Source organism: Plodia interpunctella, chromosome 19 (assembly GCF_027563975.2).
Source record: "Plodia interpunctella isolate USDA-ARS_2022_Savannah chromosome 19, ilPloInte3.2, whole genome shotgun sequence".
Taxonomy (NCBI): domain Eukaryota; kingdom Metazoa; phylum Arthropoda; class Insecta; order Lepidoptera; family Pyralidae; genus Plodia; species Plodia interpunctella.
In genome coordinates this window covers 2,232,101-2,246,175 of record NC_071312.1, presented here as the reverse complement: position 1 = coordinate 2,246,175, position 14,075 = coordinate 2,232,101, and the positions used below count along the sequence as shown (strand labels likewise).

The window sequence follows — 14,075 nt, the reverse complement described above, 5'->3', positions numbered from 1 at the left end:
TGACAACAATGACTTGCGGATTCCACGCATCATTAGACGGAATGATACACAAATAAGAAATAAGTATAATCTAATCTTTAATGATAAAGCTATATTTGTTTATTGTTATCAGTATCGTCATGTTACCACTTGCTACATAGAATATCGCACAAATATATATATTTTTTTAACCGACATTAGAAAATTGAGGTTCTTAAATGGTCACGATATTTTTTTGTGTCCCACTGCTTGGTGGCAGAGATTTCCCATTCTTGCATCTTTTACATTTAAAGAAATAATTGCAGATTTTATTTATAAAAATTATTACCTAAATTACATAGTATTATAATGTATTATTTCTCGATTAATTTAGAGTTTTCAATCCTTTTCGCTTTGTTTTATTTGCTCTCCAATACGATTTGTCCGGCCAGATGAAACAGTGTGAAAATTTATGATCACGTAATTTCTTTGAATGTATTATATTGCATTCACAGTGCATATTGTGCAACGTTGGATTGTGTGTATAGCCACTCAATTTACTCCTAAGTAATTAGTGTTAGTCACTGTCACTGGCTAATTGCGGACATCTTATCTTGGTAACTGATTTCAAGGGTAAATATAGTTGATAAATAATCAGCTCGTAAGATATATAGTAAATAAAACTCCAGATACACAGCTTGATTTTCATTTGATGATCAAGCAACATTTGCAGACGATGCTTTTACAATATAACGACTATACTTAGACTAAATGGCTGTCAAAATCTACTAAATACTATTAAAAAATAGATATTCACAGACACTTTTTCAGGTTAAATCCATAGCTACACCACAAGTACTATTTTGTATCCAAGTAGGTGTAAATGCTTTGTATAGATATGTATTATATCTGAATGAAACTAAACTAAACATGTATCTTGGCTATGCATATATACTTAGGTAAGTACTTTACTTATACTACTGTAGTATTAATAAAATTAAAGTAAATTGTTAAAATCCAGCTATTGCTGAAAATCTTTAAAAAAATCTAAGATTCTAATAGATTATTGTCAGATTAGCCTTTAATTTTATGTAACATGTGTTTCTAACTTTAGTTATAAAGTTATAATTCAAAAATATATTAAATAACGTTATTAACAGAGTGATAATATGAAGCTTGGTCTCTAAATACGTATCTATATAATGTATAGCCTTTAATTTTATGTTATTTTATATAACATGTGTTTCTAACTTTAGTTATAAAGTTATAATTCAAAAATATATTAAATAACGTTATTAACAGAGTGATAATATGAAGCTTGGTCTCTAGATACGTATCTACATAGTGTATCTAACTAGTTTATGTCTCTCTGAGAAGGTAGTTGAAATGTACATAGCATGTAGTTATTTATTGTTGAGTTATTTCCTCAGCTATATAGACGTGACACTAGACCTTAATAATTAAACTAATAATTTTATTTAATTCGTATTTTTTTTCGAAGGTAAAGAAATGAAGTTATTATTACTAATCTGTTTTTGTTGCATTCTGCTACAGTCTAACGCGTATAAAATTTTAGTATGTTTCTCTGTGCCGGTGAAGAGTTTGAACATTCTGGGAGAAGGGGTCGCCAGACATTTAGTTAATGCTGGACATGAGGTATGTAATATTTACAGATAAGATTTTTCAATTTTATTTTCGACGTGTTGGTACACGGATGAGATCGCGTTTAAGAGTGGAATTCAGGAACGACGGACAAGTAAATAACCACCATGTCATATAAATACAAAAGTCTTCTGTCAGGCTTTCAAGGCTGAACTGCAAGACCGATATTTATGGAAATACCTATCGAATACTTAGATAACGTTAATTATCCGAAGTCCGCGGAAGTCTATGTTTATAGGTTTAAAATTCGCCCCGATTACTGTGTCCATTACATAAAGGGTAATTTGACATTAGTCGACTGTGCTGTGCCTATGACAATCCAATGAAGTTGGTAACTCCGGTTAGTACCTAAGTAATTATATGGTATCTGCCGGAGGCCTGTTGTCCGATTCCCATGCAATCGTAGTGAAAGTTCACTTCATATTTCTCTTCACTTCATAATTTTCTCCAATTTATTGGGAGGTTTTTTCTCCAATTTCTGTTTTTGCTTAAAATCACTGTCATAAAGTTCATCAAACGCATCGATCGATCGAAGTTTTTCGTTAGTAAATTTGCTTAAAACTATCGGAGAAAAATTGAAGAAAATCGATAAAGTTAACTACGAATGCACGAGAATACAAGACATACAAACATAAAATTCACCGTCTAATTGTCCTGCTGAATGGATCTCTATGCGGATGTAATAGCGGCGAGTTTTCAATGAATTTGGGTACTACGTGATGTACTTACGACGTGATTATTTATCCAGGTGACCTACATAACAGCTTTTCCAATAAAAGAAAAAGTGAAAAATTTACATATGATTGATGTTAGCAGCAATCAGAATATATTTGAAGGTAAGTTTTATATTTTATTCAACCTTTATTTAGCAAATAACTTTTACACGCTACTCATATCTCTTATAGCGGGCAGCAAAATAAAAAAAGAATTACTTACTGTTTGTTTTTAAACTTTGACAGGTTCTTAGTTTGGGCAGGTTTAGCAAATTCAAATTCAAATTCATTTATTTTGTGGACATAAATAACACAGGTTGTTAATGGTGTTGTGAAAATGTACAATATGTCCCGCCATTGGGCATACAAAATTAATTAAAATAACATAGGTAATAAATCCAAGAATGTACATGCATTGACAAATTCTATTAAGTCATTATATTAGTTACAATTAATTTATATTAATGTAAAATTGATAATAAATAAGGTTAAATTGATATTAAATAAGGTCAAATTGATAATAATTAATATAAATTTTAAAATTTTATGTGCAAAAGTATTTACAATTAATTAATAATTTATTTTTAATAGTCTATAAGGAATTCGTTAATAGAATAGTAGGCCTTTCCTATAAGTAAATCTAACAACTTTTTCTTAAACATTTTACAACATGCAGTATTTCTTACATCACTAGACAAAGAGTTATATAATTTAGGCGCCATAGCAAATACGCTTTTATGTAGAAAAGTAGTGCTACATTGTTTAAGATAAAGTTTACCTCGACGACGGCCACTACTTACTGATTCAAACAGGTGAATATTGTGTTTGACAAACATAACTACTTCATAGATGTACAGCGACGGTAGAGTTAATATTTTCAATTGTTGGAAATGTGGTTTGCAATTGTTGGAAGTGTGGTTAGCAAAAACTAAATAACTCTAATCTCGCCTATAAGTAAATTATCGTTAAAAGACATACGTACGCTACTAGTTCTTCTTGCGGTATTTCAAATGTTTATGCTGGCCGATTGTGTGTTGCCAGCAAAAAATAAGACTGAATCAAACGGAAAGAATAGAAGAAGGCCGACACTTGAGGGTGAATTTCACGAGCGTTTTTAACGCCGCCGTGGGCTGTCATTAGTGTTTATTAAATTGTACCATACACAGTAATCAATTTAATTATCCTATTTTATAAATAAGTAAAGTACTGGTACAATGTTAATTTTATAAATGTTTAATTTTAAAAAATGAGCCTTAATAAAAAAGAGTGCGACACTAATGAAACGCTACACGCCGCGTTCAAATAGTCGTGAAATTCACCCTTGATAGCTTTAAATAAATTGTTTTTAAACACAGGTGATGACATCCTAAACATAAAGTATGTCCTGGAAAACCGCGCAGTGGAAGCGGACATGCTGTACATGCAAACCCGGGTGTACGAGATAGCGGCCGCCACCTTCCAGCATGAGAACGTGCAGAGCTTGCTGAAGAAAGACCAACACTTCGATGTGGTCGTAGCAGACTATATAGAAACTGAACTGTATGCAGCGTAAGTTGGAAAATTTATCTTATTGCTTGTGCGGCCCACCTGATGGTAAGTGGTAACCACAGCAGTAAACCAGGATTTATCCCTCTCCGATGGAAATGATGTTATTATAGCGCTCGACTTCACATTGGTTACAGTAGCTGTCCATAGCGTAATTTAAATCTTACTTAATTAAATAAATGATGACAATACCGTTAATCTTAATACAAGATTAAGTATGTATAATTAATGTATGATGTTTTACTTGCATCGCATGCATATTTCTGCATAGATAAGTAACTAAGTACTTCTAATGTCGTAGTGTGCATTCGAATACCTTATTATCACGAAGGTTGTCGCGACGTGCATCACGATGAACTATTTTATGTCCCTTTCGTTTTTTTTAAACAATTCATCAAAATACAGTGGTATCATTTTCGTTTTCCAGCTTTGCAGCCCTGTACAACTGTCCCATGGTCTGGTTGTACTCCATGGGAGCGCATTGGGAGCCTCTCAGGCTGATCGAGGGGCCAGCCCACCCGGCCTACTCCATGGACTACCTAACTGCTCATGTACCACCTTTCTCGTTCCTCCAGCGGGTGGACCAGTTGTGGACACAGATCAAGTGGAGTTTTCTCAAAGAGTAAGAGATTGACGTAATCCTTAATTATAAAAACCAAGTCCCCCTGTCCCGTCAGTCTGTCTATCTGTATGAAAATACAGTAAGTGAGTACATACCTATTTACCCAACTTGACACTTAACACCATAACACCACAACTAACACCATAGTGTTAGCAAGAAATGAAGACCCGAAGCCCTTTAATGGACCAATTTTTTAATAAATTTCAAATGTTTTTGTTCCTATTAAGCTTATTTTCTCCTACATCTCATATCAATTATACATGCTCTATAACAATTATTGATCCTGATATTTAGAGAAATTTCTAATTTGACTTGTTACATAACAGCCAATTTGCCTACTTTCTAGGTTTTTCACCATGCCAAAAGAAGAGGCGTTTTACAAGCAGTTCTTTGGGCCATTGCTATCAGAACGTGGCCGCCCACTGCCTGAATACCGAGAATTGATTTACAACGCTTCTATGGTGCTGGCCAACGAGCATCATGCCATGGGCAACGTGCCTGCTACCCCGCAAAACTTTAGATTCATAGGGGGATGCCATATTATGACTCCTATCAAACCATTGCCACAGGTATCGTAAAATATGTCTTGTGGTGTAGGGCCAAGTAAATAACAATATTTTTTGATTTTCCATAACATAGCATAAGGCCCATCTTAAAGACGAGACTGTGCGAAGTGGAGAAGGAAAAGTAGGAAACTGGGAAGACTGGTAAACCCTGGACGTAACAAAAGACTTGGGCTCCCACTGCTTATGGCTGAGGAAGTTGTTCACAAACGCACTCTGATGAAAATTGATATTCAAACATTCAAGGACTTGCAAACCCTGATGGACAACGCAAAACATGGAGTCATATACTTCAGCATGGGCTCGACGTGGAAGAGCAAGGACGCGCCCCACCAGCTGAAGATGGAACTGCTGGCCATGTTCGCGGAGCTGAAGCAGACAGTCATCTGGAAGCACGAGGAGCCGTTGGAGAATGTGCCGAAGAACGTGCACATTGTGCATTGGGCGCCGCAGACTAGCATTCTGGGTAAGTTTTTAGCTTTGACCACAGATTTGTTATTTCGATGGTTTTTAGAGTTTTATTTGTATAGGAATGGGACTTATGTCAACCATCCATTTTGTTACATTAGTGTACACACTAATGTAACAAAATTTGACTAAGTATTATAATAAGCATGTACCTATTCAAGAGAGCGAGTATAGAGGAAGCGAGTTAGATTTATCATGATGGTATTGACGGTGGCATATAAAAAAATTCCCCAGTCTCTTCTCTGTCTATCACCTTGGAAAAAAGGATTGATAATATTTATTATAAAGTAGCCAATTTATGCTCTAGCTGTTTGGCATAGAGATAGAATCATTCAGGAATAACATAGGATACTTTTTTATTATGGTTTTACCCGAGCGAAGCCAGGAAAGTCCGCTGGTAATTCATAATACTTACTAATAGTATGGATGGATCCCGGCACGAATGCTAACGAAATGATCCCGACGAATTCCAACAGTTGAATTTCCGCCTTGCAGCACATCCAAACTTGCTCTTCTTCATTACCCACGGAGGCCTGTTCTCTTCGACCGAAGCCCTACACTTCGGGGTCCCCATCATCGGCGTGCCCATCTACTTCGACCAGTTCATCAACATCAACAAGGCTATCAAGAAGGGGTACGCCTTGACGGCGGAGCTCAGTGTTCATTGGGCTGATAATCTCAGGAAGCCGATACAAATGATGCTGACTGATCCAAGGTAACTACTAAGTAATTTATACCACAGTTTGAAATCATCATAATCAACCATTTAAATCTCCCTACAGCTGGGGCATAGGCCTTCTTTATGGATGGATAAGTATGAGTTCGTGCTTCGGAAGACATTTTAAAAACATTTATTTATTAGTAACTAGGCGTAAGTACCTATATAGGCGCCTAGCTAATGGAATCTAGGTATTATACGCTAGTCGCATATATTAGTACCGTACTGTAAGATTTCATACTGACTGCACTATCATCCACACTGTTAATGATTATCGGCAATGTTATAATTACATTGTTGTGTTTCGGTTGAAAAGGTGAGAGAGGTAGTGGCATACACTACCTATACGTAGAAAAATACCATTTTACCTACTACTGTTTGAGGTGAAGTTGGGAAAATACTGTGTGCCCCTTCTCTATCTTATTTTATAAAAAAAATGTTGACATTTGCTTCCTCCTGATCCGTTTTTGTTACAGCTACAAAGCAAAAGCCAAAGAGTTATCGAATCTATACCACGACCGAGCGATCCCGGCCCACCACGAGCTGGTCTTCTCAGTAGAACACGCCGTGAGGACCGGCGGCGCCGTCCACCTTCGGTCTCCTGCACTGCATGTTCCATTATACCAGAAATTGTATTTAGACCTCGTCGCTCTCATATTGCTAGGGCTTTTTGTCGCTTTGGGATTCTACAGAAAGTCGCGAAGAAGTGGGAAGAAAAAAAGGGACTGATTGGTGAATTTTAAGACGTTACGATCATTAGATCCATCATGGATCAAGTGAGATTTTTTCACAGTAAATGCATTTACGTCAGTGTGGACATAGTGAAACAAACCAAACAACAATCGTAACAAATTTAGGTAACTATTCCGCTTATGGAATGTATGAAACCAGGAGATGAAATAAATGAAGATGTAATAAAAAAACGAAGTACCTACCTAGTTACTATCCATAAAGAATGTTGCTTAATTCTTATTAAATTTCCTACCTTTAACTCCTCCAAAACTATTTCACAAATTGTTAGAAATGAAAGATTAGTGGACTTAGGTAGGTACAACAGCGTTTATTATCGTACAATGAGGAGCCTTGACACTTTACAATCACGGAACATTTATCTTAGCACACACGACTGTTACAAGACGAACGACGACACAGACTGACTTGAGAGCGGGCGCGGGAAGCGGGAACGCGTGATGCTATCAACGGACTATAGCGACTGCGAGCGCCAATCACGATCGAGGACCGCGAACATTACCAAATAAGGCGCGTTATTTGCGCGTGTCCCAGTATAGTAAAAGCATACGCATTGCCGCCAGCCCACAGTATAAATTAATGCAGGGAACGACTTATGTATCGGTAACATCCTCCCGCCGTGTGAACGCAGTAAACATATAGGCAGTATTCAGCTACCGATACATGTAATCCCGTTGATGACAAGTTAATACTTGAGTGGTCCTTACTTAGCTAACTGGTACAAGTTATAGCTCGGTGTACAAGGAAATATACAATAAATGCTAACATTTACAATGACGTACACAAAACATATAAGTATTCTAACGAACACAATGTAGATGGATCCAGGATGAGAATCTCGACACATCGGGTAGGGCATCTTTGAGTTGCGGGCGAATGGCGGTCGCAGCCACACGTTCTTCGCCAGTTTCTGTGGAATGGAGCGGGTCCTTGTCGTGCGGCCAGAGTTTTTCTTCTTTGTATAGAAATTCCGGGCCTCGAAACCAACGATGTGCAGCTGTGAAGTCGGTCTGTACGCGACGAGTAGCGTCGTCGGCGACGTTGTCAGCTGTGGGCACCCATCTCCACTCCGAGGTCGTTGTGGTCTCTTCCAGTTCGGCCACGCGGTGCGCTACGAAGGGTTTGAATGAACGCGAGCCCGCGCGCAGCCACGACAACACGGTGCGCGAGTCAGTCCACAGCACGCGACGATCCGGGCGACGCGAGTGATGAATCGGTTAGCGCTTTGGTTGTTTTCTGCAATATTTGCAATGCGCGGATTTCAGGGTCCGCTTGAGGTCGGCTCGGCTCTACTCCCAATGACTCCAAATCGTAGTGCTCCTTTATTAATTGTTCAAGGGCTTCGTCTTTCGTATGTGCATGGCTGCAATGAAAACGCTCTTGCAGCATGTAGCCACCGCGACCGTATGGACATACTCTTTTTTGTCCGTGTAACACCCAGCCGAGAGGTGTGTGCGACGCCACTGGCTGTTCTAGCTTACCACGTCGTACCTCAGATGCAATGAGCAGGGACCAATTGTCTTGTCCTATTAGTATAAGTGGTTCCGCTGTTGCATAGACAAGTTGGTCACTAATGTCTTGTAGATGTTCACAATGAGCTAGGGCTTCGGTTGGCACAGACTGGGGGGAAATGTTCAAACTATCTATGGTACGTGCCTCGATATTAATTTTATTATTTGTGTACTTACCTTTAATGGAGAACTTTACTCGCTGGGAGCTAACAGCGTCGATGTGCGCTCCTGCTATGGCCTCTATGACAAAAGGTGCTGCTGGCCCAGCGACACCAATCTTGTCTGCCAGACTTGATGTCAGCAATGTAATGGTGGACCCGTCATCTAATAAGGCATAAGTATCTATCTCACCATGTGGTCCCGATAATTGAACTGGTAAAACTTTGAGGTAGGTTTGCACCGAACGCAGTGCTCCCGCCGCTGCTGTAGTCGCGTTGCTACACGACTCGAAGACAGTCGCTTGACCTCCGGCTCTGTTGCTTTGCGTTCGCTGTCGTGGTGCCGCCACGCCGTTGTCACTCTTCATTGGCTGCGCTGCGTCGTCGTGCAGCAGCTTGTGGTGGTAGTACTCGCAGCCTTGCGCTTCGCACTTCTTCCCTTTGCATCTGTGATTCCATGTCCGTTTGCCAAGGCATCTAAAACATAATTTGTTTTTACGAGCTGCCTCCCACCTTTCTGAAGCGGTTATGGATATAAATTTAGGGCATGCCGGGGTATAATGGCTTGAGGCGTTGCATATAGGGCACATGTTGACTTTTGTGTTTGTGGTGCCACAGTGATGGCGCTTGCAGTCCTTTCGCTCTTCGACTATCTCACATTTGGCATGCCTAGAATTGAGATCAGCCTCTCTGTCTAAGAAACGAGCAATGACAAGCAGCCTAGGTTCAGATGCATCCGCCAAAGCCTCAAAATCATACCACCTATGTCGTAAAACTGTCGTTAATTTATCGCATACAATGTTAGTAATTTCTGGGTTATGTAAGTACTCGATTTTATTTAGTGCCTTTATAGTAGATATAATATTATTTACTTTAGAAGCAAAAATACAGACTTCCCTTGGACTATCTACCAACTTTGGTAAGTGGCGTAATTTTTCCAGTTCGTTTGTAACCAAAGCGTGTGGTCGGCCGAAACGTGCTTCTAGCCTTTCCACAATTTCTAGCGCTTCAATACCTCCTACAAATAAACCCTTTACCGATTCCAAAGCTACTCCCTTTAGGAACTTGCGAAGCCGGGCCTTATTTTCCGCCTCCGTAAAGGCGGACTGTGACTCGACAAATGCACTTTTAAAATATAACCAGTCACCAGTATTTCCATTAAAGTAAGGTAAGTCAGCATACCTGTGAGTCGCGGGTGCGGGGCGAACCCCGCGAACTACCTCTAATAAAGCCGCCGTTAGGTCTCTCAACGGCTGGCTGGTGTCGTTTGGCTGTGGTACTCCCGCCGTCGTGGTGGCGTGCGACCCATTGGACGCAGTTGTGACGGGAGCGACGGGTGCCGAAGTGCCACCGGGCGGCAGTGCTGCGGTCGTGTCGTGCAGCGTTTCATCTTGAGTGCCGCCGCTAGTGACTATAGGTCGGGGTGACTCCGTGATGGACGATGGCTCCTCGAGTGGTTCCCTCGCCGTGCTTCTTGTTCCCACCATTGTGATGAAACGAGTTCACTGGTAGGTGTCCTGACTGAGGCACGCGGAACACGACGCGGTTGCACTTTAATATTAACTGTCCGACTCGAATGGACCAGATGTTAGAAATGAAAGATTAGTGGACTTAGGTAGGTACAACAGCGTTTATTATCGTACAATGAGGAGCCTTGACACTTTACAATCACGGAACATTTATCTTAGCACACACGACTGTTACAAGACGAACGACGACACAGACTGACTTGAGAGCGGGCGCGGGAAGCGGGAACGCGTGATGCTATCAACGGACTATAGCGACTGCGAGCGCCAATCACGATCGAGGACCGCGAACATTACCAAATAAGGCGCGTTATTTGCGCGTGTCCCAGTATAGTAAAAGCATACGCATTGCCGCCAGCCCACAGTATAAATTAATGCAGGGAACGACTTATGTATCGGTAACACAAATAAATACTTGATGGTAAGACAGCTGGGATGCGATTGAGTTGAGATGTGTCGCTCCTCAAGTGCACCACGTGTTCAACACAATCCATTACTGGTGAACGAGCTATCGAAAGACAAATATCTTTTGGCGACGCTAGCTCGTCGCCTTTATTTTAGTCTTTAGACCCGCAGCGCGTTTAATTTTTAATGATCCGAGATAAAATAAGCTAAAGAAAGCGGAGTAGCGCAGGAAACTGTTAGTTTATTATAGGTAAGCATATCCAGTTCCACATTATTGTCTATTTTACAAACGACAAAAGTTTGTTGGTAAAAACACACATTGTTCTCTATGACGATAGTGGAGTCTTCCACTATCGTACGCCGATAGTTTTTGCCACGAACGTTTGTCGTCTTCTGAACAATAGCAAATCCAAATATTTATTTTTACGTGCAAGAAGTATTTTAGGGATCGTTCGCACGGGCGTAATTTTTACGTTACGGAATACGGAATTCCAAAGGTGGCGTTCAGTTAATTTTCCGGCCAGAAAATTCAGTCAAAAGTTATGATATTTCTATGGGTGCAAAGTCAAAATTCGCCTCACGGAGTTCTATTCCAACAACAAGTAAAAATTAATACGCTCAATGCGCGAACGACTTACCGTACGCACAACTTATTTACAAGATAGTGGAAATATCTAATTACGTTTTTATCCCTTATTACGGGGTAGACAAAGGCAAGGGTTGCAAAACTCGAAGGTCACGTTCAGTTGCTTGATAACAGCTTGACAGCTATTATATTTATAGTAAACTAGATTTTGCCCGCGGCTTCGCCCGCGTGAATTTCATAGTAAAATTTCGGTCGTTCTTTAAGAAAAATGATGAAGAGTATGTTTACCAATTTTCAGCTTTGTATCAAATTCCACACAATCTTTCACTCCCTTTTGAAGGAGTTGATCGTTAATTTTCAGAAAAATCTGTTACACGTATTCATTAATTTGTTGTAAACAACCAAAATCCAAATTTTCAAGTCACTAACTTCAACGGTGTGGATCTTTCATAACTTTCACTTTCACGTTTTTCAGCCCTTTCACCCCCCTCGGGGTGGAATATCCAAAGATCCTCTCTTAGTACTCGCCTACACTCCCCAGAAAACCTACATGCCAAATTTCGGCTTCCTACGCCCAGTAGTTTCGGCTGTACGTTGTCAGTCAGTCAGCAGTCAGTCGCTCAGTAACGCAAGAATTATATATATATCTATAGATTTTACAACTACTTATAATACAGGTCCGTACAGTACCTGGACTTTTAAAAAAAGGCAATAAGTTAAATTTGAATCTAGGAGTTTGAAAAAGATTAGCTGAATATATTAGCTCGTACCACGTACCTAATCGTAAGTATTACAATGGAACGATGACGATAACACGCCACCTGGCGTCGGGCAAATTGTTTTCGAAATGGAATAAAACATCCTACATATTGAAAGGCTGGCTATCAGTTCCATTGCGGATTTGTTAGCGACAAAGCTTGTTATAATCGGTAGTCGTGTCACCGTTGACCTTTGGATACTAGATATTATAAAGGGGTTGGATGTGATTGATGGCACAACAGTGAAAGTAGTCGAATTATCATGACATCAATTTAGTTACAATTCCATAATATTTGGTACGTTGATTTTAAGAGAACTTAATATTGCTCAGTTGCGTTGCTATATCCTCCGTCATGTTGACTTGAATCCGTCGACGGATCAACGCAGAAGAATGTAGAAATCTGAGGTAGAAACATGGAATGTAGAAAGAAATAAATTGTATGAAGTTTGGACGTACGTCAACTCATGTCAGTGTAAAACCCAACAGAAAACAACGGAGCGCAACGAAGCTACAACGTGGTGAGTCGTCACAACGGCGCGCAATGGGAACGCGCCCTAATAGACTGATGAAAAGAACCTTGATCAACTCATCAGTCTCCTGGTCATTACGCGGGTAACACCGCCAGTTTCAGCTAGCATAATAAATAAAGTGATGTTTTGGACAAATAAAACGACCATGGTGAAAAATTAAAAAGTCATAGTAGGCCAAATCAGTCAAGGTCGGCGGGAATATGTCTAAAAAAATGTATTATTCCAGTATAACGTTAGATCTAATAGACACCCTATTTTGACGCCTCTCTGTCTATTAGCTATTATTCATCGTGGACTGTGCAATTTTCATTAAATTTCAAATTTTTTTTACCGAGCTGATGATTGTCTGATTTTTTGAGATTTACAAAAATATTTGCGTTAAAAAAGACGTGTTTTTCCCGACGTTTTTTCCATTTCAATTACGAAGAAAACATGATGATACTCCGGCCGAGTCCTGGCGCTCCGGTGATAGTTGTCAGTGCACTGATCTGCAGCATCACAACGGAAATTGTCTTGATTGGAGACCGCTACGTGTCAGGTTACGATGCGAGCCACCCCGAGCTGTGTCCAGGTCGCGGTTCCCAGCTGCAGTTAATGATGTTTGTAGCTTCGGCACCTTCTCATTTCGAACAAAGACTATCTATCAGAATGACTTGGGGTCAGGTTCCCGTAAACGCATCCTTAGCCTTTATAATTGGCGCTACTCCAAGAAAAACAATTCGATCTATCATTAATGAGGAAAATGTGATATTCCGTGATATTATAATCGGTCGATTTATAGACACATACGAGAATCTCACGCTTAAAAGTCTATCTATGCTCGAATGGCTCATTAAGTATTGTCCTCTAGTTCCAAGAATGTTAAAATGTGACGATGATGTGTTTATAAACGTGCCGAAGTTAATGAAATTTGTTAAAAAGACTTTACGAAATAGGATTAAGAGAACTATATGGGGAGATTTGCGCAGTAACGATGCTCCAGTTCGTGATGATGAATCGAAGTATTATGTGACGGCCGACCAATATCCTGACCTGGTGTTCCCTGACTATGTGACAGGTCCAGCGTATATGATGACCACTGATGTCAAGAGACGATTCTTCGCTGCCGCTGTCAAGGAGCGTTACATGAAGCTTGAAGATGTATTAATCACTGGTGTTTTAGCGAAACAGGTTAATGTAGAACGTGTTAACGCCTGGAAGTTTTATAATAAAAGATACGATGGTGATTGGTGCGAGATGAAGAAATTTATATCAGTGCATGGCATTACGAGCACTGAGCTGCTTCAAATATGGAAGCAAATAAAAACGCATGAATGTTAGTCTCGTTATATAAGTAAAACTAATCATTTGTCTTTTGTGAGTGAGACTAACTTATGGTAATTTAATCCTTAAGTTTAATAAATAAATATTGTTATAAAAATATTTCGTTTTTTTTTTCATAAGTAACATGCAGAGAAAAGGAAAAGCTAATTCTCCTGATTGCTCTTATAGTACATATTATATTATAAGCAAACTCGGAGAGATACCGACGCGAATGATAGCTTAGTTCATATGAGAGTTTTATTTTTACAGGAAAATCAAAACCAATTTTTTTTATCCC

General features: G+C 39.6%; 2 protein-coding genes across 4 annotated transcripts; both read left to right on the top strand.

The window, feature by feature from the left end:
- The first annotated feature begins 886 nt into the window (after positions 1–886).
- LOC128678413 (UDP-glucosyltransferase 2-like) lies at positions 887–7,205 on the top strand. 3 transcript variants are annotated; one of them, XM_053759939.2, is made up of 9 exons: positions 887–917; positions 1,535–1,614; positions 2,369–2,456; positions 3,689–3,881; positions 4,306–4,500; positions 4,847–5,069; positions 5,310–5,529; positions 6,027–6,246; positions 6,726–7,205. In XM_053759939.2, exons 1-9 carry the CDS (start codon positions 902–904, stop codon positions 6,976–6,978), a joined length of 1,488 nt encoding a protein of 495 aa, XP_053615914.1. In that variant the 5' UTR covers positions 887–901; the 3' UTR covers positions 6,979–7,205. The 3 variants fall into 3 exon arrangements, with proteins under 3 accessions (XP_053615914.1, XP_053615916.1, XP_053615913.1); XM_053759941.2 differs by lacking the exon at positions 887–917 and adding an exon at positions 1,356–1,459; XM_053759938.2 differs by lacking the exon at positions 887–917 and having other exon boundaries at positions 1,362–1,614.
- Positions 7,206–12,907: 5,702 nt separating this feature from the next.
- LOC128678483 (beta-1,3-galactosyltransferase 1-like) lies at positions 12,908–13,795 on the top strand. The gene is made up of 2 exons (XM_053760067.1): positions 12,908–13,074; positions 13,411–13,795. The coding sequence occupies exons 1-2, from the start codon at positions 12,908–12,910 to the stop codon at positions 13,793–13,795; spliced, it is 552 nt and encodes a 183-aa protein (XP_053616042.1).
- Positions 13,796–14,075: the final 280 nt, after the last annotated feature.

Coding starts and splice junctions, on each gene's coding strand:
- LOC128678483 (XM_053760067.1), top strand. CDS start 12,908: ATGATGATACTCCGGCCGAGTCCTGGCGCTCCGGTGATAGTTGTCAGT. Junction 13,075..13,410: donor TCCCAGCTGCAGTTAATGAT/GTTTGTAGCTTC, acceptor TTTACGAAATAG/GATTAAGAGAACTATATGGG.
- LOC128678413 (XM_053759938.2), top strand. CDS start 1,468: ATGAAGTTATTATTACTAATCTGTTTTTGTTGCATTCTGCTACAGTCT. Junction 1,615..2,368: donor TAGTTAATGCTGGACATGAG/GTATGTAATATT, acceptor TTATTTATCCAG/GTGACCTACATAACAGCTTT. Junction 6,247..6,725: donor ATGATGCTGACTGATCCAAG/GTAACTACTAAG, acceptor TTTTTGTTACAG/CTACAAAGCAAAAGCCAAAG.